The following is a 24,816-nucleotide window of genomic DNA, read 5'->3' on the forward strand; positions in this document are numbered from 1 at the left end:
TGTACGTCTGCCTGTCCATTTGTTGTGCTGCCTTTCCCAACCCTGAACCCACCGACAAAAAAGAAAGGGGAGGCTGTCCAGGAAAGGGGAGGCTGCAGAGGAGAATGTCTCAGAGGAGCAGCACTTGCAGACCCATGTGCAGGCCAGCAGCCCCTGCAGGGCTCTGCCCACTCCAGCCACGAGGTTCATAACTCTGACTTCAAAATCATTGTTCCCAGCTGGGGTGCCCTTAAAACCTCTATTTTTCCTCCAGCCACCCTGGGGAAAGCTGGGGTCTTGTAGCAGCTGCTTGCTTGTGTTTGGTGGTGCTGCTGCCCTTTAACACTCAGCCCACGTGGTGACAGCCTCTGCTATGTCTCCTCATGTAGCACAACAAAACCACAACAAAACTAACAGGACAGCTCAAGCCAAGCTGGCTGGCACTAGGCAGCATGTGTGGGATGAACACGTCCAGAGCCATGCAGGGTGGGTGATTCTTTTTCTTGCAGAGAGCCCTGTGTGGAAAAGGACGGTCTTGCTTAAGCACACGGGCATGCTGGACTGTCCCAGAGCCCTACATGTCCTGTCTGTGGCTCTGTGGTGGCCACGTGCCATTTGCTGCAGGATCGTTAACAGTGTGCATGGAGGGCATCAGCTGCTGCCTTTCTGCCCCAGAAACCCTTAGGTGCATCTTTCCACAGCAGCTGCTCAAAAATTATTGATTCAAATGTTGTTTCTCTTGGAAATCTCCCCAGTTGCTGTGCTTGGGGGCCTCCAGGGAGTGAGGCCACAGAGGGATGCTCCCAGCCCTACTCTGCTGTTAGCAGATTTCAGGCACAGCCACATGCCCAGGAGTGGCAGGGTGGAACCATCACTGCTCTTCCTAAATGGGAGTCTAGCCCAAATCCCACTGCCCCCTCTCTTCCCTGGCTTCAGCCCCCTCCAAACAGGCAGCAAAGCTGCCCATGCACAATGGCCAGGGGAGGTTTAGCTCATGCACTGCTGCTGCCCCAGCTCAGTGGCACAGCTCGGCCTTGCCCTGGCTGACAGAAACCCCTGGGGCTGCAGCCAGCATCAAAAGGGCCTTTTGTTCCCTGCGTTCCCAGATGCCATCACCCTCCTCTCCCCATGCTGAAAGGGTCCTGTGTGTGCACAATCGGCCGCTGGGCAGCAGCGAGCTGGGGAACAAAACACCATCTCTTTCCCCTGGCAGAGACTGGTGCCCCCCCGGCCGGGGTGAGGGCTGGGGACAGCAAGTGCAAGGTGGTGTGTGAGAGCAGCCAGCAAGGCCAGGGTGCCGGGCAAGTCCGAGGGCCAAAGGACACATGTAGCCTCATCAGGTGTGCCCTTGGCCGCGTCCCGCTGTCACCCCAGCTGGGGACATGGGACCTGCCCCCACATCTCCTTTCCTGGGCACCCAGCGCCCTCCAGGAACTGGCTGAGAAAAGACAGGGAATAAGCTCAGCCTCGTACCAAACCGCATCTCTGTAAACTGGCCCATCAGGAGAGCTCCGAGCAGGGGAGCCGTCGCAATCAACTGTTTTCCCTTGTCTAGCAGCTAAAATGCGGCTGTACTTTGCTCCCACAAAGGCTGGACCAGAGAAAGGCACCCTGGAGCAAGTCCCATGGACTGGCTTGCTGGCAAGAAGGCGACTCCCATCCCTCCATCCCGTGCCCTGCCGCCCCGGGAGACGGCCCTGTGTGCCTTGGGGAGAGCAAAAGAGAGAGGAGAGGGTGGCGGCACCCAAGGGCGTTGGTGATGACCACGGTTCCCCAGCAAGGGCGAAGGGCCGCCGGGCTGATGCTGCTCCCGGCCGCCTCCGCATCCCCGGTGCTGCGGCTCCTCCCCGCGGCCGTCGGACGCAGCGCCGGCTCCTCGGGTAGCGAGGCAAGCGAGCCCCGGTTCCCCCCGCAGCCCCGGTCCCCGTCCCTGCGGCTGACGGTGCTCCTTCCCCGAGCCTCCGGAACTCAGAGAGCCCACCGGGACACACGAGAAACACCACCAAAGTCTCACTTCTCTTAGTACGGATTCGGACTCAGCCCTGGAAAGGCTGGGTAGGATGACGTGCTGGTTTCAGCTGGGGTAGAGCTCATTTTCTTCACAGTGGCTAGTACAGAGCTATGTTTTGGATAAGCCATGCCCGGCAAGCAGCGCTGCCTGCCAGGGCCAGGGCACGGTACTAGCACCCACCTGACCTGGCTAAAGTCCTCACCTGCACCCCATCAGGCAGCCAGCTGCTTTCTCTCCATCTCTGCACAGTCCAGTTCTGCCAGGAGGATGTGTGAAGAGGAGGAGGGAATAGCAACTGGAAAGTCACAGAATTATAGAACGGCCTGGGTTCAAAGGGACCTTAACAATCATCCAGGTCCAGCCCCCTGCCATGAGCAGGGACAGCTTCCACTAGACCAGGTTGCTGAGAGCTCCATTCAGCCTGGACCTGAACACTTCCAGGGATGGGGCATCCACAGCTTCTCCAAGCAACCTGTTCCAGGAGTCCTGTACCTGCACGTGGCCACGAGCAGCAGCCCCCAAAGGACTCCATGAAGCCACGAGGAAAGAGCTGCTGCACCAGCCAGGCTAGCACTGGGGCCAGGGGATATCTGTGTCCATTTCTGATTGCTTTTGCAGGAGCAATCACCTCAGCAGGTTATCCACCGTTTCACAGATTAGCCCAATCTCCCTGTCAAGGGACTCTGACTCACCTGTGGCCTTCAAACAACCACGGAGGAAGCTGCAATCACCTCCCACCTGGGCAGTGCGGAGTGTTCCTCAGTCCAGAGCACAACATGCCAGTGCCCCAGTGTCAGAGCTGCCCCCAAGCCCCTGTATGGAACTGGAGTCTGGAGTAGGGTTCAGAGGCTCCTAAAAAAGCATTTTTTAACTCATTATTCTTTCTGCTCAACCTCAAACCCTGCAACGCTCCAAGGCCAGAGCCATCTCCCGCCAGGCCGTGATGACTGTGTGATTTCAGCTGCCTTTTGAAACGGCTGAAGTAAGATGTTGGAGGACCCCAGATATTCCAGCCCACATTTAAAATGCACGGTTTCCAAGGACTTTGGACTCTAAACTGCCTCCTGGAATCATGGATAGGGCAAACAGACCTGGGAGGAAAATAAACTAAAACGTTCTGCCAAAAGAAACAGCAGGCACAGGCTCTGCAAACACAGAGAAAGCCTCCCAAAATAAGCAGCCATCCTGGCAGGACAGCAAAACAGAACAGCTCCCATATGCTGATTTCCTTCTCAGCATCCTATGGAACTCATGCCTGGTTAAAACCCCCTGGAGCCTGAGGAACCAGTTCCAAGATCACCGGAAGAATTCACAGGAAAGTACCGGACTTGCTGCTGAGAACCCAGGCTGGGAATTCAAGCTGTAGTGACAGAAGGAAGCAATGTGCAATATTTCTGTTTGGAAACTGTTTTCTGATACTCTTGAAAAGACAAAACTGGTCACTGGATTCAGCTGCTGAGTTCTGATCCTTCAGCTCCTGGTCCAGGTAGGTACACAAAGGAATAATCAATCCCTCTGATCCCTTAGTGACTCCTCTCCACCAGATGCTGTAACTAACCAGTCCTCAGAAGAAAAAAAGCTGACTGGAACATTGATAAACCATGAAGGCAGCCACTTCCCAAACTCACTTGAATACATCCATGTTTTATTTGTTTAAATAAAGGTAGAATCTTGGTTTTACAATTCCAGTTCTGTAGCAATAGCAACAACCGCAGCAGCACGAGTGGACACAAGGAAGGGATGGCTGTTGGCACCAAACTTCCAACAGAGTTCAAAATCCTGGCTTCTTTGGGAATTGTGCGTTTCATTTAAAATAAATTTAACAACTGAAATATATTATACTATACCTTTTTTAAAAAGCCATGTAAGCCTAATATAATAGGGGGCTTTAATATTAAAAAAGTCAACAATACAATGTCTGTTAGAAATAAAAAGGTGCTGTATAACACGTGCACAACGAGGCTCTTGAGCTTTAGCTACCAGCATTGACATGCACAGTGTACTGCAAACAGCTGCACATGTGCCTCCTGCACCGTGGCATGCTGAATCTCTGCCCTCTTCCACAGGATGTGCCAGTCCTCACACAGATCCCAGGAGATCCATGGGGAAGTGGCAGTTTCACCTGCAGGGAGCTCCCTCAGCAGGCTCCCTGGCAGGGCCAGCCAGCACACGAGGGCTTGAGTGTGTTCTGACCCCGAGCCCATGTGCAAACCAGCTCTAGGAATGAGGCTGTTCAGTGATGGAAACTGGAAACACAGGTCACAGAGCCTGGGACCTTGAAGGAAATATCAAGCAGTGTTAAAGAAGAAAAATCTAGAGGCCTCGGGAGGTCAGCCAGGTAAATAAACAGGAACAATAACATCCTGTAAAATCTTGCACCTACAGAGGCAGAACCTTAAGGGACCTGTTTTTCCAGAGGCTGCAAGAGCTGCCTGGATAGCATTCACTCCCCATGAATACAACTGTTCAGGCCTGTTTGGAAATCAGACCCCTCTAAAGCATTAATACTCCAGTGCCTTCCACACACAGTTGCCCTGCAGAGGACAAGATCTCCCTGGATTACCCCAGAGGAAATGGGGGAATGTTCATGCTCCGCATGCTCAGAGACTGTGCTGTGATGGAGACAAGCTGCAGAGACTGCCCTGCTCTAAAGCACAGCTTAATGGAGGGCTGCTTGATTTGAGCTACAAGATTTACCATCCAGCAGCTGATCACAGTGGGAATCACACCCGGCAGCCAGTGGATACGTGCTCGGGGCAGGCTCCTACGTGCCTGTGGGCAAATGCTTGCACGGCACGAGGTTTGAATGGCAAAGACAGCAGTCAGCAAACTCATCCCTGCTACACAGACAGCCTGGGACTAACACCTAGCAGGGAGCAGGAGATGGGAGCAAAGCCTGGCATCCCTTCTAGAAGGTTCCTTGGGGCCCCCATGCCTATTTTTCAGCCATCTTGAACAGAGGAAGTGGTGCAGCTTTCTCCCCGCTGGACTGAACACAGCAGTCAGCTAACGGAGCAGACACTCATGACCAGTCTCTCATAGGAATTACAGATAAAACATCCTGGATTTCCCACAAGGGATCAAGGGCCAGGCCAATGGCATGGGTTAACTGTGTTCAGCAGACCTGTGCCTGACACAACAGGTGAATGGTGCCATGCTGCAGCATTCCCATGCCAGAGACACTGAAGGCATGGATCTGCCAGTTAACGAGGCACAGTGGCCACCACTGCCAGACAGCAAGTGGGCTTAACAGCTGACCACACAGGAGTCCCCCAACCACCTGCACACCTAGGAGACAGCCCACCCACCCGCCATCTGGTCTGCTAGAGCACATCACCTGAACACAGTGATTACTTGTGACAGAAACCAGCTGAAGTTTCACACTCCAGATCTCCTGAGTAATCCTTTGACATGACCCAGTGAGTGTCCACATCAGTGTTTTTCACAGAGGGCTTCAAGGCTGAGCCTCCACAAGACACAAGGAAACATGTATTAAACAACAAGCACACAGTCTCTCCAAAAAATAACACTCACACAAGACAAAGTCAGAGGTGAGGAAAAACAGACCAGAAATAGGCAGCTATGAACAAACAATGCTGTCACATTTGAACACAGGCCCATCTCTCCTTCATATGTTGCTTCAGGTCAGAGCTCTAACAATTCTCATCACAATTCAGCCTCAGGACACAATGCACTTATCCCAAACAACAGATAGCCAAATATTGGAGTGGCTGGGATGTGTGTTTCTCACAGTCATATGGGCCAGAGTCTTTACAACAGGTTTTGTTCAGTATGCTGAGTGGGATTTCCTTTGGCAGTATGGTCATGAGTGGGTCTAGTATTTTTTTAATTCAGGACTAAAATACTTCAGTGTCTAGGATGCTCTCAGCTTTGCTCTGCAGGCAGTTCTTGGTACAGAACAAATCCCTATTGTCTTTAGTGAATTTAAAGGACTTTAACCCAGCCCTTCAAACCTGCTAAAACAGAGATGGAAGCAAGACTATGCTCACATGCTCTGTTAACAGCTCCCTCCTGCAGATACATGCTCTGTGCCTGAAAACTCCAGGCAGGATTCAGATGGTGAGGCTGCAGCTCCCCAGTGAGCAAACCACCTCTTGTCCTTGTGGCCACTCTCCTAAGAGTGCCCCAGGGCTGCCCAGGTGTGTTCCAATCCAGCCGCTGGCTCGAGAGTTCCTGAAGCAGAAGCCACTCTCAACAACAGGAAGACCCCGATTTGGAGCTGGAGTGCAGGTCAACGGTGTGGCCCAGCATGCAGTGCTCCAGCTGCTCCTCCACCGCCAGCACCTGTCTCACGGCTTCCTCAAAAGCCACTGTCACATTGGTGTCATCCTTGGCACTAGTCTCCAGGTACGGATAGTTACCGTTTTCCATGCACCAGGCCCGGGCCTCCTCTGTGCTCACCTGTCTCTCCAGTTTGTCTATCTTGTTGCCCAGGACTACGAATGGGAAGTGTTCAGGGTCCTTCACATCAGCGTAATAGATAAACTCCTTCTGCCAGTTACTGAGGTTCTCAAAGCTCTGCCGGTCATCCACGCTGAAGGTCAGCAGGCAGCAGTCTGCTCCCCGGTAAAAGGGGGTCCGCAGGCTCTTGAACCTCTCCTGTCCCGCAGTGTCCCAAATCTGGAGGGTCACAAAACGCCCGTCCACCTCCAGGTCTCGGTTCAAGAACTCCACCCCAATCGTGTGGAACGCCTGCGAGTCAAACTTGTTGGTGACGTACCGATTCATGAGGGAGCTCTTCCCAACTCCACCATCTCCGAGGAGAATGACCTTTAGGAGCAAGGACTTCCCACTCATCGCAGCAGGACGGAGGGGCGGGGTAGCAAGGCAATCTGCAGGGTTCAGAAATAGCACAAAACAGCCATTTGACTTGTGGGTTCTGCAGAAAGACACACAGAAGAACAGAATATGGTGTTTCCATCCCCATTTCTGAAGTTTCGTATATAGGAGGTGATATCTCTTTTTAGAGAGATCTTATTATCCTAATCTCTCTTACTAGAGAGTTTAGAACCAGGAACTGGACAAGCTTTCAGGCACTCAAGTCCTCCACCAGGTCCAAAATGGATACAGCAGGTGACCCCTTTTAAGTGCAAGGTGAAAACAACTGTTGAGAGTTTAGTATCAATTACACCACTTGTGGTGAAAACTCTTGTATCAGAAAGCTTGCTCAGTTTTTCCAAATACATCATCACTACTTAAACATCTCTCCGGGCCTGCATCCTGAGGCTATCACAGAAACAGCAAAATCACTGCCACCAGGCCTTCCTTTCCACTGTATCATCACCAGCTAAATAATTTCTCCCCTCTGACTTGCTCTACTGAAAGGATATAATAGATGTGCAGGTCTAATATCGATACAAGTCATTTGTCAAGCCAGTTCTTAATCACCCCGAGGATGCTGACTCACCTTGCCAGCGGAGCTGCACGTGATCTCCATGGCACAGAAGGGGTTTCCCAGGCACCCAGCTGCTCTTCGCTGGCAATGCCTGTCACAGCCCCGTTTGCTTGGGCTCAGCTGCAAGTTCACATTGCAAGAACCCAGACACCACAGGTTTCTTAGTCAGCACCCTCAAGGCCAAGTGCTGATGCATCCTACCCCTCCCAGGGACACTCTGCAGGCAAAGGTAAAGGCCTGACATGGAATAAGGTGTTTGTTTGGCTGTTGTACTGTACCTGCTCTGTCTCCAGGACTGTCCAGGGAACACCTTCCTCCAGTGTAACAGTCACTAAAAAACAAACATCAGTCATCAAGGTTACCAGAGCTGCCCTCGTTGTCTTTCAGTTTGTGATGTGGATCCAGGATGGAAGGACAACAGCAGAGCTCTAGGAACCTGCACACGCAGTACTGATAGCTGGAGTAAAACAGCAAGAACAAAGCACTGAGGAGTTTCCCTTGCCCTGAGTGAAATGGAACACAGCCCATTTCTGGCCAGGGCAGAGGCAGTACAATGTGCATGCTGAACCCCAGATAAGAACAGAACAAAGCGAAGGAGCTCTGACACGAGTGCACAGGATGTGCACCCTGTGCCTCCCCTCAATCCAGGGGATGGTAACAACTGTGATCTGCTTGTCCTGCCTACTCACACCCTGGAATCTGATTTGAGGATTGAACATGCACCTGAATCTGCTAATCAGGAGTGTAAGCCAGCTGGCAAGAGCCTGGTATGAAGAGATGGAGCTTGCTTACACCTGCTACCAACATTCCTGGGAAGGGTGTGGATGAGTAGTGCTGCTTGGTGATGACATCTCCAACCCATTGAAGCAGGATTTTGTGGCACTGCTCAGATCAGCACTCCTACTCCTTCCAGGCCAAACCCTGCTGTCTGCCTTAACCTCGAGGGGCCCTGTTCAATCTTGATTCTGCTCTTTTTGCAGCCCTTTCAAACAGAGCTTATAGCAAAGCCAAAAGCAGAAACTTCTCCTTTAAGTGAGTTTCTGCACTTTGTGCACAAAAGGCTCACAAATTTCACTTCCCTGGACAGAAACGCCTCAAACCAAGCACAGCTGAGCTAACCTGATGGGCTATTTGAGGAGCAGTGTGTGACCCAGTAGTTCTAAAGAAAAGACCAAAATGCAAATGTCAGAAGAGACAAACAGGAACTGCAGCACAGGTGCCCATGGCCCATGGCTCAAGGGAACTCTTGCCCCGTGAGCAGGAGAGCTGTTCAATACCCTTGTTCCTTTCCCAAACCTTCCTTAGGGATGTTTAAGACAGTCGCTGTCACCAAAGCCCCTCCTGGCACAGGCCATCAGCCCCGAGCAGAGTTTCTGTTTAGAAATGGTCAGTTAGCAAGTGATTCGTTTAAAAAATTACTAATAGGTTACATCGGGCTGCTCCAGGGCCTGCAGGTCAGCACGCTGTCGGCAGCCGTGACACAGCCGTGATACCGCTGGCCCCGTTGCGAGCTGTTCCGGAGGCTGAACCCCACCGCAGCAGGGCCGACCCGCTCTCGCAGGGCGCCAGCACCTGTGTGCAGGTACCAACAGAGGGGTGGGCACGCCGGGCCCGACTCCCCCCCGCTCCCCAGGCCCCGATTCGGCGGAGGCGAGACCCTCCGGCAGGTCCCCTCTCGCCCCACGGGAGCTGCCAAGGAGGTGCCCGCACCCGAGGAGCGGCACCCGCGAGGGGCCCCTCGCCAGGAGCCGGGGCCAAGGGGCGGCTCTTCAGCCCCCCCCTCTGCGGGAGCCCGGGCCGGGGGCGGCGGCGCCGGGCCCGCCCTTACCTCGCCCGCACCGCCCTCACCTCGCCCTCACCGCCCTCCGGCCGCTGCCGCCGCCGCCGCCCGACCCGCGGGGCGCAGGTGCCGCTCAGCCCCGCGCCTGCGCCGCGCACGCGCCTCCCGCCGGCCGGCCGGCAGGGCCCGCCCTCGGCCGGCAGGACCCGCCCCGCAGCCCCTCACGGTCCCGCCGTCACTCGTCACTCGCCCCGCCGGGCCCTCGTTCCTGCTGTCGGTCCCGCGTGTTCCCACTGTGCCTCCTCAGCCCCCTCACACTCCCTCCTCGCAGTCCCACCTGTGCCCCCTCGCTGTCCTCGAGATCCCGTTCCCTCAGTGTCCCCCTGTGCTCCGAAGCCCCTCACTGCCCGCCCTGTCGTTCCCCCAAACAGTCCGGCATGTCGCCCCGCAGCCCCCCACAGTACCCCCCGTCACTCCCCTCCACACTCGCTGCGTGTCCCCACTGTGCCCTGCAGCCCTGCACTGCTCGTCCCCGGCACTCCCCTCACAGTCCCCTCTGTCACTCTCCTCCCAGTCCCGCCTGTGCCCCCTCACAGTCCCCTCTGTCACTCTCCTCACAGTCCCACCTGTGCCCCCTCACAGTCCCCTCTGTCACTCTCCTCACAGTCCCCTCTGCACTCCCCTCACAGTTCCCGCATGTCCCCTGCCCCCCGCAGCCCCCTCAGTGCCAGGCCCTGTCACTCCCCGATCTCTCGTCTCCTCACAGTCGCCCATGTCGCACCGCAGCCCGTCACCGCCCTTCGCTGTCACTCCCCTCACAGTCCCCCCTGTGCCCCCTCGCTGCCTGCCCCTGTCACTCCTCTCATAGTCTCCCCGTCCCCACTTTGTCACTTCAGTGACAGCTGCCCGAAAGAGCAAGACTCCCCTACCCTCACAGTAGCCCACGGGCTCAGGATCAAGAATATCTTTAAGGAGGTTTCTGGGGAAGAACGGCTAATACGAACATTACAGAGAGTTGAAGGGGAAAATAGTGGCAAGGTCATGCCGGCCTCGCCCAGACAGTGAGGGCAGAGGGAGGGGGAAACCAGACCCCCAGATGGCTGCAGAGGGGTTTTGGGGAGCAGGAGGCACTTGTGTGTTCCCCTATGGTTGGCATCATCAACTCTTCTTCCTATTAGTGCCTGGTGCTCACTAAGATACACCTTTGAAAATTGGGGACACATCCCACTGAGGCTGCAACATGCCCTGGACACCTTCCCTGGGGTGGGGGGAACAGCAGGGACCTTTTGCATGGACGGCTTGTGGCCCTCTGGATCCTGCATCAGCTCCAGGGCTGAGTGGGTGCCACAAAAGTGCACCAATTTCCTTCTCCCCCTGGAAAAGCATGAGATGGGAGGAGGATTTAAATTAAGCCAGGGATTATATTAATACCGACCTCGGTGATCTGTCAGAAGAGATGGGGAACAAGGGAAGCCTAGGGGGGTGAGGAGGGGGTGGGCAGCACAAGGGCCCAAGGTCGAGGGTGTTGGCAGTCGGGGACCAGGGGAGCCTGGGGAAAATGGGGGAGCTCTGGGGGTTTGCATTTGGGGCACCATTGAAAACAGCAGCGCCAGGGCAGAAGCTCAGGATTGCTGCTGGTACCAGTAGCAGACCCAGCCAGCACCATCCGCTGGGAGATCCCTCCAAACCAGTCTAGGTCCCCACGGCAGGTCTGTCAGGACCGTGCATTGCTGGAGCAAGCCTCTGAGCATGGCACTCTTGCCCCTGCCAAGTTCCCTTTGCCTGGCAACCATTCAATCCTGTTATACGCCAGTATTTATTGATTAGAGATCTGATTTAGCATGTAAGGGGTGAGCCCTGATCCTGAACAAGAAAGAGCCACCACGTCAGATCCTGCCAAGGCAACAGGGGCATGGTGCTCTGCTGCAGCACTGTGCCATGCTCTGCCTTCCTGCACCGCCCTTGTCAGGCCTGGCAGACACCTAATCCTCAGGGGATGCTGCCTGCAGGGTTTAGGGAGGGCAGCACGTCCCTGCAGCTCAGCCAAAGACACCACATGGCCAGTGACCCCAGCTGACCGTGCTCATGGTGGAGGGGCCCCCATGTACCTCCAGGGTAATCCATGGGTGCTGGCAGCTGTTGGAGTTGCTTGCCCACCTGAGCAGGGATATGCCTGGTCTAGTTTGGCTACCAGTGGCTGTGCAGTCTGGTTGTCTTGCTGAGCTGGACAACAACCTGTTTGGCATCTGTGGTGGACACCAGGTATCCACCAAGCTGCTCTATCATTCTCCTTCTCAGCAGGATATGGCAGGGAGAAAGTAACATGGAAAAAACTTGTGGGTCAATATAAAGGCAGATTAATAAAGCAAAAGCTGCATGCAGAAGCTAAGGAAAGGATTTATTCTCTACTTCTCATCAGCAGGTGATGTTCAGCTGCTTTCTGGGAAGTAGGGCTTAAGCATTCATAGTAGTTGCTCTGAAAGATGGTTGCCTTCTTGTGTCTCTACAGCAATTACATTGGCAGCTTCCTTGAGATTTCTTCCTCTTAACAGCTCTCTTCCCTCTCATGTCTCATACATGGGCTTCCAGCTTAAAGCTGGGTTCACCATCCCACTGCTTGTTGTGCTCCCGTGGTCAGCCAAGAGGAACCAGAGTGCACCACATGCACCTGGGGCTCACTCTCCCTCTGACCAGGGCAGGAGGGGACTGACTTGTCGGGGTGGCCCTGACAGCCAAGGCACTGGCTTCTAGGGATGAGGAAGGACAGATATTTCTTCAAAGTTCTGGAGCGAAGATGATGTGTTCTTCACAGATGGTGTTTTCATATCTGGACAATATGTTGCTGCCAAGCTGTCAGAATGACACTGGGGCACTCTGAATCACCTTCCTCCACACAGTCGGTGTGCACAGGACACCCTCTGGATCTTTGGTGATGTCATCATTGTCCAGATCACTGTAGATGACCTCCAGCACCACTTAATTCTCTCAGGTGCTGGATACCTTCACCTGTGCTGGTCCACTTTCCTGGGTAGTTCACAAGATCTTCCCTGGATAGATATCTTGCCCTCACGCTTGAGAGGAGCTTCCTGCAGAGACTGTAAATTGCTGCCACAAACACCCGGTTGTTAATTAGTAGTTTTAAACAGCCCATGTAAGGGTGAGCAGGGACCTCATGAGCCTGCACAGTAATGCCACCCACATCAGTCCTGGGTAAGCAGAGGGAGATGTATTCCCTGATCCTCTCCACAAGGCAGCTCCCCCAGCGGAGCAAGGCCAGCAGCGCCTGGGCAAAGCACAGAGCTATGGTTTGTACCAGCATGTTCCCAAAGCCCAGCAAAGTAAAGAGATAAGAAATGCAGCCAACAAACACTGTGACCCAACAGGAACTGCCTACTTAGTAACTACTATGACTAAAGCACACTTAGCACAAGTTAAGGAACGGGCTTATCTAGACATGACCTTGTGCTGGTGGGAACCCGCTGAGAGCAGCACTGTTGGGCAGGATGGGACCTTGCCTGTGGGTTCTGGGCACCAGGGAGATTTGTTTGGAGATGGGGACATGGCCCAGGAGCCATGTGCTGGGTGAGCAGTACCAGGGCTGCGGGAGCTGCACTGGGGCAGCAGGGCAGGGACTCTGCACGGTGCAGGGCTCCTTCAGCATGAGAGGTTTAACTCCTCTGGCTCAGCTGCATCCCTGCCCAGAGAGGCTGCAGCATGTGTGCGGCTGCTTGGCTCTCACTGCCAGCTCTGGAAGTTATGGCAAACAACAGGAAGCTGGTGCCAAGGTGAGGAGCTCTGATCCAGCTTCGACCCCCTGCCAGCCTGTGGTCACACAATGCTGCCAGCACATGCCCCGATTAATTCATCACACGTCCCATGCTGCAGCTGGGGCTTGGGCCTCTGCCTTTGTTCCAGCCCCGGTGCATGGCTCTGCAGCTGCTTCTCCAAGGCGTGTACCCGGCAGCAGCTCCAGCCCATGGCATCTGCTCTGAAGCACTTTCCAGCACAGGAACCTCCTGAGCAGTCCTGGCACCCGTAGCCTCGGCCACCCCCACTTGCCCTGAGCCTACAGCTCTGAGCAGTGATTGCCAGGTACCCCATCATCCATTTACCTCCCTAGGAAGGAGCTCCATAGCTGGAGCAAAGCTGGGGAAGACCCCATCATTCATCCTCCTCTACCCCACACAGCTCAACCTGCCCTAAAGAAGTGGCCTGGGTTGTTTTTTGTGAGCAGGTCTGAGGCAGCAGGGAGGGGGACATGCCTGGGCTGTGGAGCTGCCTCTCAGACACAGCACTGCAGGCAGGGGCTTGTCCCAGCCTCAGTGCAACCACAGACCTGGCAGTGGCTGAGCCACACACCACTGCCCTCACCTCCCTGCCCATCCCCAGCTCTTCCCCAGAACCCCTTGGCTGGTTTTTAGGGACATGTTAAATGACAAGGTGACAGAGCAGGTAGCACCGTAGGAGGCAGCACCAGACATAGTTCTGCCCTGACGTAGGTGCACAGACAGGATGGGCCTTCTGGAGACAGCACAAGGCATCTGTTGCAACATGCTTATCTGCTGCCCATAGCTCCGGAGCTGGTTCCTGGAAAACCACAGAGGAGTCTGTCAGGCACTGGCTTGCAGCCGGGGGGAGGGGAGTTCAGCCTGTGCTGCCACGGACTCTGCTCTGGGACCCACAGGAAAGGCACACGGCAGCAAGGACAGAGGAAGGGGACAGGGGGCACATGGTACCCTGGCTGTCACTTGGCAAGGAAAGCGTCTGGTCAGAGGGACAGCGAGAAGCTGCTCCTGCTGTGGCTCTGGAGGTGCCTCTACCCTGCCTGATGGTGATGCTGGGGGGAGTGGCAAAGGATCATGTTCCCAAGCTGACCTCCCAATTTGTACCCTGCCTCCCACCCACTGTGCCCACCTTGCACCCTGCACCATGCTGTGCCCAGCCTGGCCCCAGGTTCCCCGTGGGGAGCAGGACACTCCCATACACGTTCATCCAAGCAGGTTTGGGGCTGCAGGATGCCAGCAGCACGGGCAGTGGGGCACACAGGCTTGGGGACAGCAGTGTCCGACATTGTCTTACAGGTGACACCCACCGAGGAAAGGCTTTGATTTTGTTTTTCCACCCCTCACATCATGAAGGTGCATGAGCAGTCTCAGGCACCCCCGGCAAACTCCTGCCAGCTGTGCTATGACTGGGGCACTGGGTACATCCCTGCTGCCATCACTGCCATGGATTCGAGCCCCCACCTTATTCCCCCCCCCCCACACACTTCCTGGGATGTCATACCCCAGCTGTTGCCTGTGGAGAGGAATAAATCGGGGAGAGGGGGCTATGCATTGGGAACAGGGGAACAAAATGGCTTTTCATGCCATAATCCTTTGTAATAAAACACCAGAGGCAAGAAAGATGATAAACAATGTCTCCTGTGTGAGCCAGCTGCTTCCTAAAATAAAGCGCTCCTCTGCTCCGTCAGCTGCCCCGGCTCGGGTGCAAGTGCGGGCGCTGCCGCAGACACCGGAGCCGCGTTCCCGCAGGAGCACATGCTGCCGCAGCCCCGGGCACGGCCCCTCGGGCCCGCGGGAATCTGCAGAATGCAACCGGGGGGGAGGCCCGAAGTGAGCTCTGAGTTCCGGCCGCGGTCAGGAGCGGGCTGGGAGCCCCCGCTGGGCTCGGCATCCGCGGCGCCGGCAGCGCGCAGGTCGCCCGGCCAAGGCACGCAGCCAGGCTGCTGCCACCTGCGCCTCGAGCCCGCGACAGCCCCGGCAAATGCGGGCAGCGCGGGGCTGCAGGGGGGCTCAGTGCGTGACTTCCCGGCTTTGTTTAGAGCCAGGTGCTGGCGGGAGCAGGAAGCTCTGCGTGCTCCCAGTTCATCACTACTCATGCTGAGCCCTCGCTGGCAGGGGATGAATAAGCTCCTGCTGGTAAACCTGACCTCCAGGGCGTTATTTCAAGAGCAGCAATAACTTTTGCGCTGCTGGAGAAGGTGTTGGGTTGTGCTGAGTGGGTGCAGCCCACAGGTCAGTTTGCCAGTGCAGGTGTCCAAAGGTTCCTGGCTTGCTGTGTGGGTGCCTTTGCACCCACTGGTCAGGGATGGTGGCTTTCCCTCCCCATGGCCATGGGGGTTCTCCAGCACAGTGCTGCTCCCCACCACAGGATGGGGACAGTTTGTCTATCCATCCTTCCCCTGTGTCACCAAGTGGCCCCATCACACAACTCTTGCACATCATGGTGGCCTACTATCAACTCCTTTGCCAAAGGACCGTGGTCACTAAGCCATACAACACTTTCATTTCCCCACTATTGCTCCTTCCCTTCTGCTTTCCTCTTTTACAGCCACATGGTTTCCTCTTTAACTATCCCCATGCACGCATGCACAGATCCTCCCCAAGCACTCCCAACAGAGGTTTTCCCCTGGCAGCTCATGCTTGCTGCCCCTTGCTTCCCCTCTCAACCCCTGCCACCATCGGATGGTTTGAGCTCTGTGCTTGGCAATGTGTCCATGCAGGCAGCAGAGACCTGGCATGGAAAGGCCAACCCAAGCGACATAGAGGTGGTGATGTGTTTTCCCCAGGGATGCGGGGAGGTGGGGGTAGGCAGGATCCACCCACTGGGGAGCTGCAGCATCCACCTGTCTGTGCAGCCTGGCTTCACCTTATCCTGTTAGCTCTGGTGCCAAACACACACCTTCCAAGGGCGGTTTGCTTGGACCAGCTGCGGTTCCGGTTGAGGTTGGCAATTTCCTGCTGCTCAGGGGCTGTCACAGGCCTTGATCGCTGACACCTCTTGGCTCTCACCACTTTCTTCCACAGCTCTGAGGGCTGCTGGGTGACGAGAGGCAAAGGGAAAACCCCGGCTGTCAGAGTGCAAAAGCCTCCCTTGCCCTGGGTGAGTGGTGCTACAAACCAACATGGTGCTGAGGGACATGAGGAAGGTGCCGCAGACTGGCAGGGAGCAGTGGGGCACAGGGGAGCCCAGTGCAGGGCCATGTACAGGCTGACTCAGGCACCTCCTGCCAGAAATGGAGTTGTTATGATCCTCCACGCATGTGTGTGTTGGGCCAAATCCTCTCCTGCTGAGTCAGAGGGGATGGAGCAGTGGCAGGGGCAGACACCCATCCCAGCCACAAGCCCTGATCTGAATTCACCTCATGCTGCTGGTCACCAGGTATTTTCCCAAATTCCTCCTGATGGTGACTCAGCCTTCTCCTCCCTCCTCTGCAGTGAGGCCACAGCTCACCATCTCACTGAGCATGGGAGGAAACCACCCAGAAGCAGTGGGATGGGCCCCAGATGGGAGAGGCACGGATTATATTCTCCTGGCATTGCCAAGAGGGGCTGACATGAGTAACTCACCTGGTACCCAGCGAGGGAAGGGTCATAGAGCCCTGCCCGGAAGGCCCAGCTCCTGGGATAGCATCTTCTGTGCGTGGGTGGTTGCTGGGGCAGCCCATGCTGCTGAAGCCACCACGTTTCTAGAGGACATCAGTCTGGCACGTGTCCTGGCCTCCCACACCACTGGCAGCTGTGTGCCAGGGTGAAAAGGGGAAGGTCTGGGATGGGGAGAGAAAGTGTTGATATAAAAAGCTTTTCTGTAATGGTTCTCCCCTTACTGGCTCACACTCTGCTGGCAACAGGGACATTTTGGACACTGGTTAGCAGAATAGGTAACCCTTTACCCTCAGCATTGAGGATAGGGCATTTAGGCAACTTGTTCTGGTACTTCCTGTGCACCATTCTGGCAGGAATGTGGTTGGGAAAAGCGCCTGGACTGCCCTCATTTTAGGTGAACACAGCCACATTGGCCATAAAACACATGGAGATGTGTTTGCTGAGCAGCTGCTCCCAGCTCCAGCTGATGCCCCTGGGTCCAGGCTGGGACTGCCAGCCCCTGGGGTGGCTTCCTTGGGGCACAGACCTGGCTGTGCCAGCACTTAACCCCATGTCTAAATCTGTATCACTACATGCTTGGGTTGGCTGCAGTGAAAAAGCAACCCAAACCCAGATGCATCAACACCCCTACAGCTCCCCAGGATGCATGGGGGTCCCATGGGCCGCTTCCACAGACTCAGGGTCAACGCTGGAGCGTCACCGGCTTCTGGCACCAGCCACCCTGCCATGTGGAGCAACCCAGAGCCCTGGTCCTGGCTGGCAAACCAGCTGGCTCTGTAGGATTGGGGTGCCCAGCACCCCTGGCAGGCTCTGTTGCCTGTGCGCAGAGCACAGGGTGAGGGGAAAGTTACTGTAAGCACAGCGATGCCAGGGAGGGGACACTCCTGCTGTGGCCTTGCAGACGTCCATGTGACTCAGGGAGAGATAAGTACCCTGGTGCTTTACCCTGGTGCTTTTCCATGCCGGCAGAGGGGCCCGTTGCAGCACGTAGCAGGGAGAGGCAGCGAGGCGGTGTCAGGAGCAGCCAAGGTGCTCTGGGCAGCGACTGGGACCTCCCTATCCCCAAAAGCAGCACTGAGGAGGGGAGATCAGCACTGCCTCTTTGTGTTTCCATCCCAAAAGCTTCACTTGGTTCAACTCAGGCTCTGAGGGATCCAGAAAGGGTTCAGGCTGGCTTTACCTGCCTGCCCCTGCTCCATGAGAAAAACCACCCCTGAGCAGGGACACATTGTCACCCTGACAAACCACCTGCCAAGTGGCACTGGGAAAAGATTCCCACATCCAGGATAGGGTTCTGTCCTGGGGACATCAGGGTGCTGAAGGGGCACAGCCACCCTGGCATGCGCTGGGCTTCCCAATGCTCAGCCAAACATAGCAGCAGCCCCATCTGGGCCTCTGCCTTGCTCCCCACTGCCCTCACCCCACGGAAAACCCCACACACTGCCCCGACAGTGCACAAACACCAAATCTTACCTGCAGCTCTTTCAATTCTGCTTTTTAAGGGGTGGAGGCAAGGGCAACCACACAGGCAGTGTTATTTGCAGTCCTTGGCAGGCAGTGTGGGTGGAGGCAGCAGGCAGATAGGCACCATGTCCAGACAGGCACAACAGCCCCATGTTTGCTCCCAGCTGACCAGGCTCATTAGGAACACTGACCAAAACTGTTAGTTGGCAAGTTTTGGCTAATCTGCCTCCACCTCCTCCATAAGTGGCCTGGTCTGTCCAGTGGCCCTGCAGGCCAGGTGCAGGTGAGGAAATCCTGGCAGTAGCCAGGAAGCCTCAGCATAGACCTGGAGGCACTGTCAGAGCTCACCCACACTGTGCTGGTGGCCAACTGCAGGACCCAGGGATCTCCACCCCTGCAAGGCAGGACTGGGATCACCCCAGAGAGTATCCAAGGGATTTACTGCATTAGAACCCATCAAGGGGAACAGAAGGGCACTGCCAGGCAGTGATGGGAGAACTGTGCTCCAAGAACTGGGTGGGCAGAGCTGGCCTGGCCAGCACAGCAGCAGGACCCAGGCCAGCATCTCCACTGCCAGCACCTCCAGCCATGCTGACAAGGCACCAGCTCAGCTCCACAAGGTTTTAGGCAGGGGATACCAAGGCAGGAGGCTCGGCCTTCACACGGGCAGCAAGGACTACATTAGCCTCTACTTTTAAGATACACCAAGAAACCGCAATGGTGGTGGAGCACAGTGGCCATGGTCACGCCAGCAATGCTCCCAGTTCCTCCAGGAACTGATCCCCAAGCAAAAACCAACCTGGATTCACCCTGCAGGGAACCATCCCACATCACCCTCTGAGCAATGCTGAACAACCAGCACTGCTGTAGCACCAGGCAGAGACCTCCCCACCCTCCAAGGCAAGCTACAGCCAGAACCTTTGCCAGTGAAGAAGCCATGAGCCATAGGTAGATCATTACAATTTTTTATTTTATAATAAACTTCTCATTTTTCCCCCAAGGAAGACAAAAAACTGTGAGTGAGGCTACAGAACACTGTCAGTGAAGAATATGCAAGACAGACCCAAGCCGGAGGTGAGGCCAGAAAGGTTCCCCACTCCCCCAGGCAGAAGGGGTCCATCCCCAGAAGCCTCCACGGCCCTTGCTCATCTCCCCACTGCATCAGAGCAAGATCAGTGCTGTCACAGGAGGCAGCTGGGCAGCAGAGATGGCATCAGGTCAGGCTACTGATGGACTGAGAGGACCACGCTTTGTCCCCCCACCTGCCAAAGCTGCCAGCAAAATGGGACAGTGTGTTAGGTGATACAGCTGTTTTCTATACATGTACGTGATGTAAATTTAAAAAAACCCACATGATTCATTTCAAAGCAAAATAATTGAGTAGTCGCTCTTCCTGCCAGGCAATCTCTCTCTAGGAAGACTTTACACATTCCTTCTCCTGCTCAATAGCTGCAAAAGAATAGAGGCCCATTAGTCTATAGTGCTTTTTCTTTTGTGGAAGCACCCACCGGAGAAGGTTTCAGAGGATTCACTCAGGCCCTGGTGCCCAGTTTTGTGATTTGACCCCAAATGGGGTGGTTTTACAGTCAAGTTAGAAAATGGCAAGCCACACGCGTGCGTGGCAGCAAGTCGGGCACCTGTCTGCGTCCGTCCGCAGGAAAGCGATGCCCTGAGGCATCAGTTTGGCGCAACAGCCCTCTCCGAGTGCCCATGCCCGCTCCCCCGGGCTGCACACACCTCTGCCCGTGGCTTTCTCGGGGCCACAGCCGTGCCGCCCCAAATTGCCCCTCTCCCCCGGATGCCTCGGCGGCGAGACCGGCCCCCGAGGGCACTGCCCCGCCGGTCGTGCCTCCCGCCCCGCCCCGCCCCGCCAGCCCCCGGCCCCGCACTCACTCTCCTTGGAGGGCAGCGTGTTCTTCTCCTCCGTGTTGGTTTTCTTCAGCTTCTTCTTGTCGAATTTCTCCACCTCCGAGAGGTCTGGTTTGTCGCACATTTTGCCTGCGAGACCCCCGCCGCAGTCAGCCAAAGGATGGGGACGGGAAGACAAAGGCGGCCCCGGCCCCCCCCCCGGCCCCCGCCGCGGACAATAGCGCAGGGCGGGGCGCGCCGCCGCCCCGGGCACCGCGCCGCTCCCCGGGCCCGGCCAGCCGTGCGGAGCGGCTCCCCGGTGCCCGCACACGCCGGGGGAGCCCTCCCCGCATCAGGCAGCCATGTCCCCCCCGGGACCCGCCGCGCCCGCAGCCCCCACCCCGGGGCGCCCCGGCGAGTTCCTCCTCGCAGCAGCGCTGCGCGGGGTCCCCCCCCCCTCCGCGGCCCAGCCCGTACCTGCGGCGCTGTGCGGTGCGATGTGCGGTGCGGATGCGGCGTGCGGCGGATGCGGTGCGCGATCGGTGCCGGTCCCGCTCCCTGCGTGTCCAGGTGAGTCTGGAGCGCGCGCCGCGCGGGGCGGAGCCTTTTATACCCCGGCCGCCGCCCAGCCCGCGCGCCCATTGGCTGTCCGCCCGCCGCGCCTGCCGGGAAGCGCGTGGCCCGCCAGGGGGCGGCCGCTGCCGCCGCGCCGCGCGACGGGGGCGCGAGCGGGACCGAGCGTGAGGGGCGTGAGGGAGACGGGGAGAGAGCGGACAACGGGAAAGGGAGAGGCCGAATGAGGGGGGCACCGGGGACACGGGTCACGCACCTCCTCACAACACACACGGGCAGGGGCCGCACAGCCCGTCACTCGCGCGGGGACACAGCTCCTGCTGCCCCCACATACGGGCATGGTTCCCACTGCCCCTCCTGTGCGCACACGCGCCTAGGTGCCGGGTGTGAGGGGCAGCAGGCCGGCTCCCATGAGACCAGATGACTCCAAAGCCACTGTCCCAGCCCCACCCTCCCTCCCGCCAGCAGCAGGTTCCCTACAGCAACGGAGGCAGCTGTGGCCCGTGTGTGTGCCCAGGGATGCTCCCGCTGCTGAAGCAGAACCTGAATAAAGGAAGCCTTGGGCTAAACCCAGCGCCCTATTCTCACACCTGTGAGAGGTGCTTGGCCACTGTGCCCAGCTCATGTCTAGCCTGTCTTTGACCACAGCACTTCCTGGGAAGATCTGGTCACTAAAGAAGCAGCACGGGTGGGCAAGAACCTGACCAGACTCACAGGCTCTTGCTTGGCTGCAGCAAGCCTGGGGAGCAGCCCAAACTGTGCAAATGGGCTGGTGTGCAATTGGAAGAAACACCTTTGGTGGGAAAAAGCCAAGGGGCAGTGCAGGCAGCCTATCTGATCCAAGCAGGAAGGACAGTGGCAGTATGAGGGGCACCTGCATGCTGGCCACCAGGATAGAGAGGGGGTAGAGGGCCAGGAGGGTCCTGTAGGTGCTGAAGGGAATGAGGGGAAGGGGAGGAGGCAAAAGAAAAAGTATCCTGACTGCAGATGAGGCTTGCCAGAATCTTTCCGCAGACATCTTGGTGCCATGGTGAGCAGGAACCTGTTAGAGAGCACGAGGGGGGTAGCAGCTGTGCTGCAGCAGCTCTCACCTCCACCTCCTCCTGGCCTGCCAGCCTCTGGGTTTTGCTCAGGGCTTATTGGAGATTTTGCAGAGAAAATCCCCAGCAATCCGGAGGAAACACTTGCTTTGTTCTTTAACAAGACGACTGCCGTCTTGGCAGGCGGGACTGGTGCTATCCAGCGACAGCAGGTCATGGCCGGAGGTGGCCCTTTGCCACACGCCCTGAGGCACCTTCTCACTCCAGCCAGAATATGGGCTCTGAACTCAAGCAGCGCCAAGAGTTGGCAAATGCTGAAAAGGCAAAGGCCAAGATCTAAGGCCAGGTTGCTCCCCCGAGAGGAGTCGGGATAGCAAACAGCCTCCCATCCCTGTGCCTGGGGGAGGGAGGGAAAGGCTGCAGGCAAACCTCCAGGCCAGGCTGCTCCCAGAGCAGCTCTGATTTGGTGGTGCAGCCCCCGGCAGGGCCAGGTTTGGAGAGTGCCACAGAGCCAGGAGCTGCAAGCCCAGGCAGGGCCACCTTCACGAGCATCCTTCAAACCCACCCTGCAGAGCCTGCATCACACAGCCCAGCCCCAGTGAGAAAAGGCTCATCTTTCCTGCACAGCCAGCAGGAACCAAAACATCCATGCAGTTTCAAAATGAATGCAGGAAATCCTTTTTGCCTTCATGCAAATAGTCAGACAAGTGTTTTACCATGTGTTTACTCTCTGGCTGTGCTCACCTTCCCCTCAGCTTCCCCCTTTGCTTGCCTGTTCTCCACATGCTTCTCTCCTTTGTGGATGCTGCAGTCTGACGTAGCTTTTGTCCCTGGCAGGCAGTGAGTGTGAAAGAACCCAATCCCCACCCTGCCTGTGCACAGCCCCTTGCCAGCACCAGCTGCACCCAAAAACCTGGTCACCATCCTCCCAGCCCCTCAGCAGAACCAGCTGCACCCGCCACAGGCAAGGCACAGCCCCTGGGCAATGTGTTGCATCTCCTAATGCTGCAACTCCCGGGTCTTTGTCTGGGCACAAAGCCACCACGGTGGCCACGCAGGCAGGGGAAGGGGAGCTCCCCCTTCCTCAAGCCACACAGGCACCACCATGCTCGCACAAACCACGGCCAGAGCACTTTAAAGCCAACCCTGTGCGCTGCCAGCAGGGGAGAGGTGGGGCTGCTGCCGGGGAGCTGCTAAAACCCATCTTGCACAAAGAACAAGAAAGGAGCTTATATCCCAGCAAGAGCTTTTCCCCCTGACAAATTAGCAAAGCCTCCCGTAACTGCACAACCAGCTTCTTTCTTACGTCTTTTGGCATTTCTGCTTTCAATAATTTATAACAAAAGAACTGAGACATCAACAGATAGGGAGAAAGCAAAAACAGCCCTGACCTGAAATAGCACAGACTGACTGCCAGCCATTTTAGATGGGTTTTAAATCTCACACAGAACAAGGCTGCCAAGGCTGATACAGCCTCCTTGATGGCCACTTCCAGGAATGCTTTATTCTCCTGTACAGGAAGGAGGCAGGAAGTTTTCTCTGATCAGACGTTTTTCTCAGCCTCCTGACCCATCTGCCTGCAGGGCACCACCATGACAGCTGCCAGACTGAGCCATTCCACAGGGCCAGAGCACCTTCTCCCGTTTTTACCCCAGCCTCCTGTCACAACCCTTCACATCCATTAGGACAGGAGCAGAGAGCCCCAGGAAGGCAGCAACATACCGGGGCTGTTGTGCCTTACAGGGCTCATTCCTCCTGTGGATGTTGCTGCAGTTTACAGAAGGGCTTGCTAACACCATTTTCCCCTTGCCCAACACCAGCAAGACAAGGTGCTGCTTTCTTTATATCACAGAAACACCAGCTCCAGGAGACCTCCTTGTATCAGTAAGGCAGGAGGGAGCTGCCAGCAAATTATTTTGAGATGTGTCTCATTTTGCTTTAAACAGTGGACACATCCTGCTACCTGCAAGGCACACCTGGTAAGCTCAGCTCCCACCCTGTGCATTAGTTTCAGGTACCCAGGCAGGTGAGCAGGGCTGATACAGGACTAGTGACTGATGTGTTCCTTGTTCCCGCTGAATTAACAGCAGGCAGCAGACAGGCACGAGATGGCTACTGGCACCAATACCACCATCCTCACACCTGCAGCCACACTCCTGTACCTGTGGCAGAGGGAGCTGCTGGAGCTCTGTCCTGCTCTTCCAGACCTCCAACTGCAGGAGCACAGCAAATGACTCTGTTGAGATTTTTCTCCTGGTGAATAACTTGTTTTCTATAGTAGTAACTCAGGCAGCTGTGAGGAAAGCCTAAGGCACCCCACAGCTCACCTCCAGACTTTGGTAAAGACTCCATCCCTTCCTATCTGAAGGTTTCAGAGCAGAGTAACTTCACACAGGTATGAGAACAGTCCCAAGGAGGTATCTCCCATCCTTTTTAAGAGCTACAATGTCATACAGCATATTAAGCCTGTGCCCTCTCCCAACCTGAACCCCTGGTTCTATTAAAGTAACTAAGAAAACATTGTATACACTAATAGCAATGGTCTCCTGTGTACAAATGGCTGTAAAGCTCTGCTCTGTTTTGCTGTCAGAGAGGGTGAAATCTGCTACATCATCCTGACAAGACCCACAGCACCCACGCTGCTATTTGGGGGAAAAAAACCCCACTTTTTCCACTTACTCACGGGCCAGTACTGCAAGACATTTTAACAGATGGATGACAATTGTGATCCTCAGCAAATGTCTGCCTGAGGCCATGGTCATGTTCAGTCTAGACCTGGAAGTCTATTTGTAATACCAAAGACCTTTCTCTAGACCTGCCATCTCATCCTTCTGACTTCATTTCCCATCTGCCACACAAAATGAGAAAGAATCAGGGTTTAGTCAGAACAAGTGCTTCTCAGGACATAATCTTGCTGTCTCTGATCATCAGCTTTGTGCAAGACACTTACAAATTCTTCATTTGTACTTGTTAAAATATTCAAGCTTCCCCCACCTGAACATTATGTGAACAAATCTGCTCAGATACATAATTGAACAGTACAAGAGAAGCTGCACTACCACCTCTGACAATTAAGTCCAGGAAATCAAATATGCACAAAAGCAATTGCTCAGTGCTTGGTCCCACGCTTTTCTTTCCATGCAATGTGAGCAGAGCCAAGCTGAACCTCACAGCTGGCCACATGCACAAGGGTTAAACCAGATGACCTTCCAAGGCCCCTTCCAAACAAAATTACTTCATGATCTGCCCTTAAAATGACCCAACTCGGAAGATTCATGTCACTTAAGATATTTAGAAGCACTTACAGGCAGAGGCCG

At 55.9% G+C, this 24,816-nt stretch overlaps 2 protein-coding genes across 5 annotated transcripts; both read right to left on the reverse strand.

Annotated features, from left to right (window-relative positions):
* Nucleotides 1-3,614: 3,614 nt before the first annotated feature.
* On the reverse strand, nucleotides 3,615-9,300 carry RAB9B (RAB9B, member RAS oncogene family). 4 transcript variants are annotated; one of them, XM_048318794.1, is made up of 3 exons: nucleotides 9,255-9,300; nucleotides 7,685-7,737; nucleotides 3,615-6,843 (listed from the first exon to the last, which is right to left on the reverse strand). In XM_048318794.1, exon 3 carries the CDS (start codon nucleotides 6,806-6,808, stop codon nucleotides 6,203-6,205), a length of 606 nt encoding a protein of 201 aa, XP_048174751.1. In that variant the 5' UTR covers nucleotides 6,809-6,843; nucleotides 7,685-7,737; nucleotides 9,255-9,300; the 3' UTR covers nucleotides 3,615-6,202. The 4 variants fall into 4 exon arrangements, with proteins under 4 accessions (XP_048174751.1, XP_048174753.1, XP_048174752.1 ...); XM_048318796.1 differs by having other exon boundaries at nucleotides 3,615-6,890; nucleotides 9,255-9,273; XM_048318795.1 differs by lacking the exon at nucleotides 9,255-9,300 and adding an exon at nucleotides 9,235-9,252.
* Nucleotides 9,301-18,987: 9,687 nt separating this feature from the next.
* Nucleotides 18,988-20,497, reverse strand: LOC125333132 (thymosin beta-15A homolog). The gene is made up of 3 exons (XM_048318798.1): nucleotides 20,364-20,497; nucleotides 19,932-20,036; nucleotides 18,988-19,487 (listed from the first exon to the last, which is right to left on the reverse strand). Exons 2-3 carry the CDS (start codon nucleotides 20,029-20,031, stop codon nucleotides 19,450-19,452), a joined length of 138 nt encoding a protein of 45 aa, XP_048174755.1. The 5' UTR covers nucleotides 20,032-20,036; nucleotides 20,364-20,497; the 3' UTR covers nucleotides 18,988-19,449.
* Nucleotides 20,498-24,816: the final 4,319 nt, after the last annotated feature.

This window comes from Corvus hawaiiensis, chromosome 14, assembly GCF_020740725.1.
Source record: "Corvus hawaiiensis isolate bCorHaw1 chromosome 14, bCorHaw1.pri.cur, whole genome shotgun sequence".
Classification (NCBI taxonomy): domain Eukaryota; kingdom Metazoa; phylum Chordata; class Aves; order Passeriformes; family Corvidae; genus Corvus; species Corvus hawaiiensis.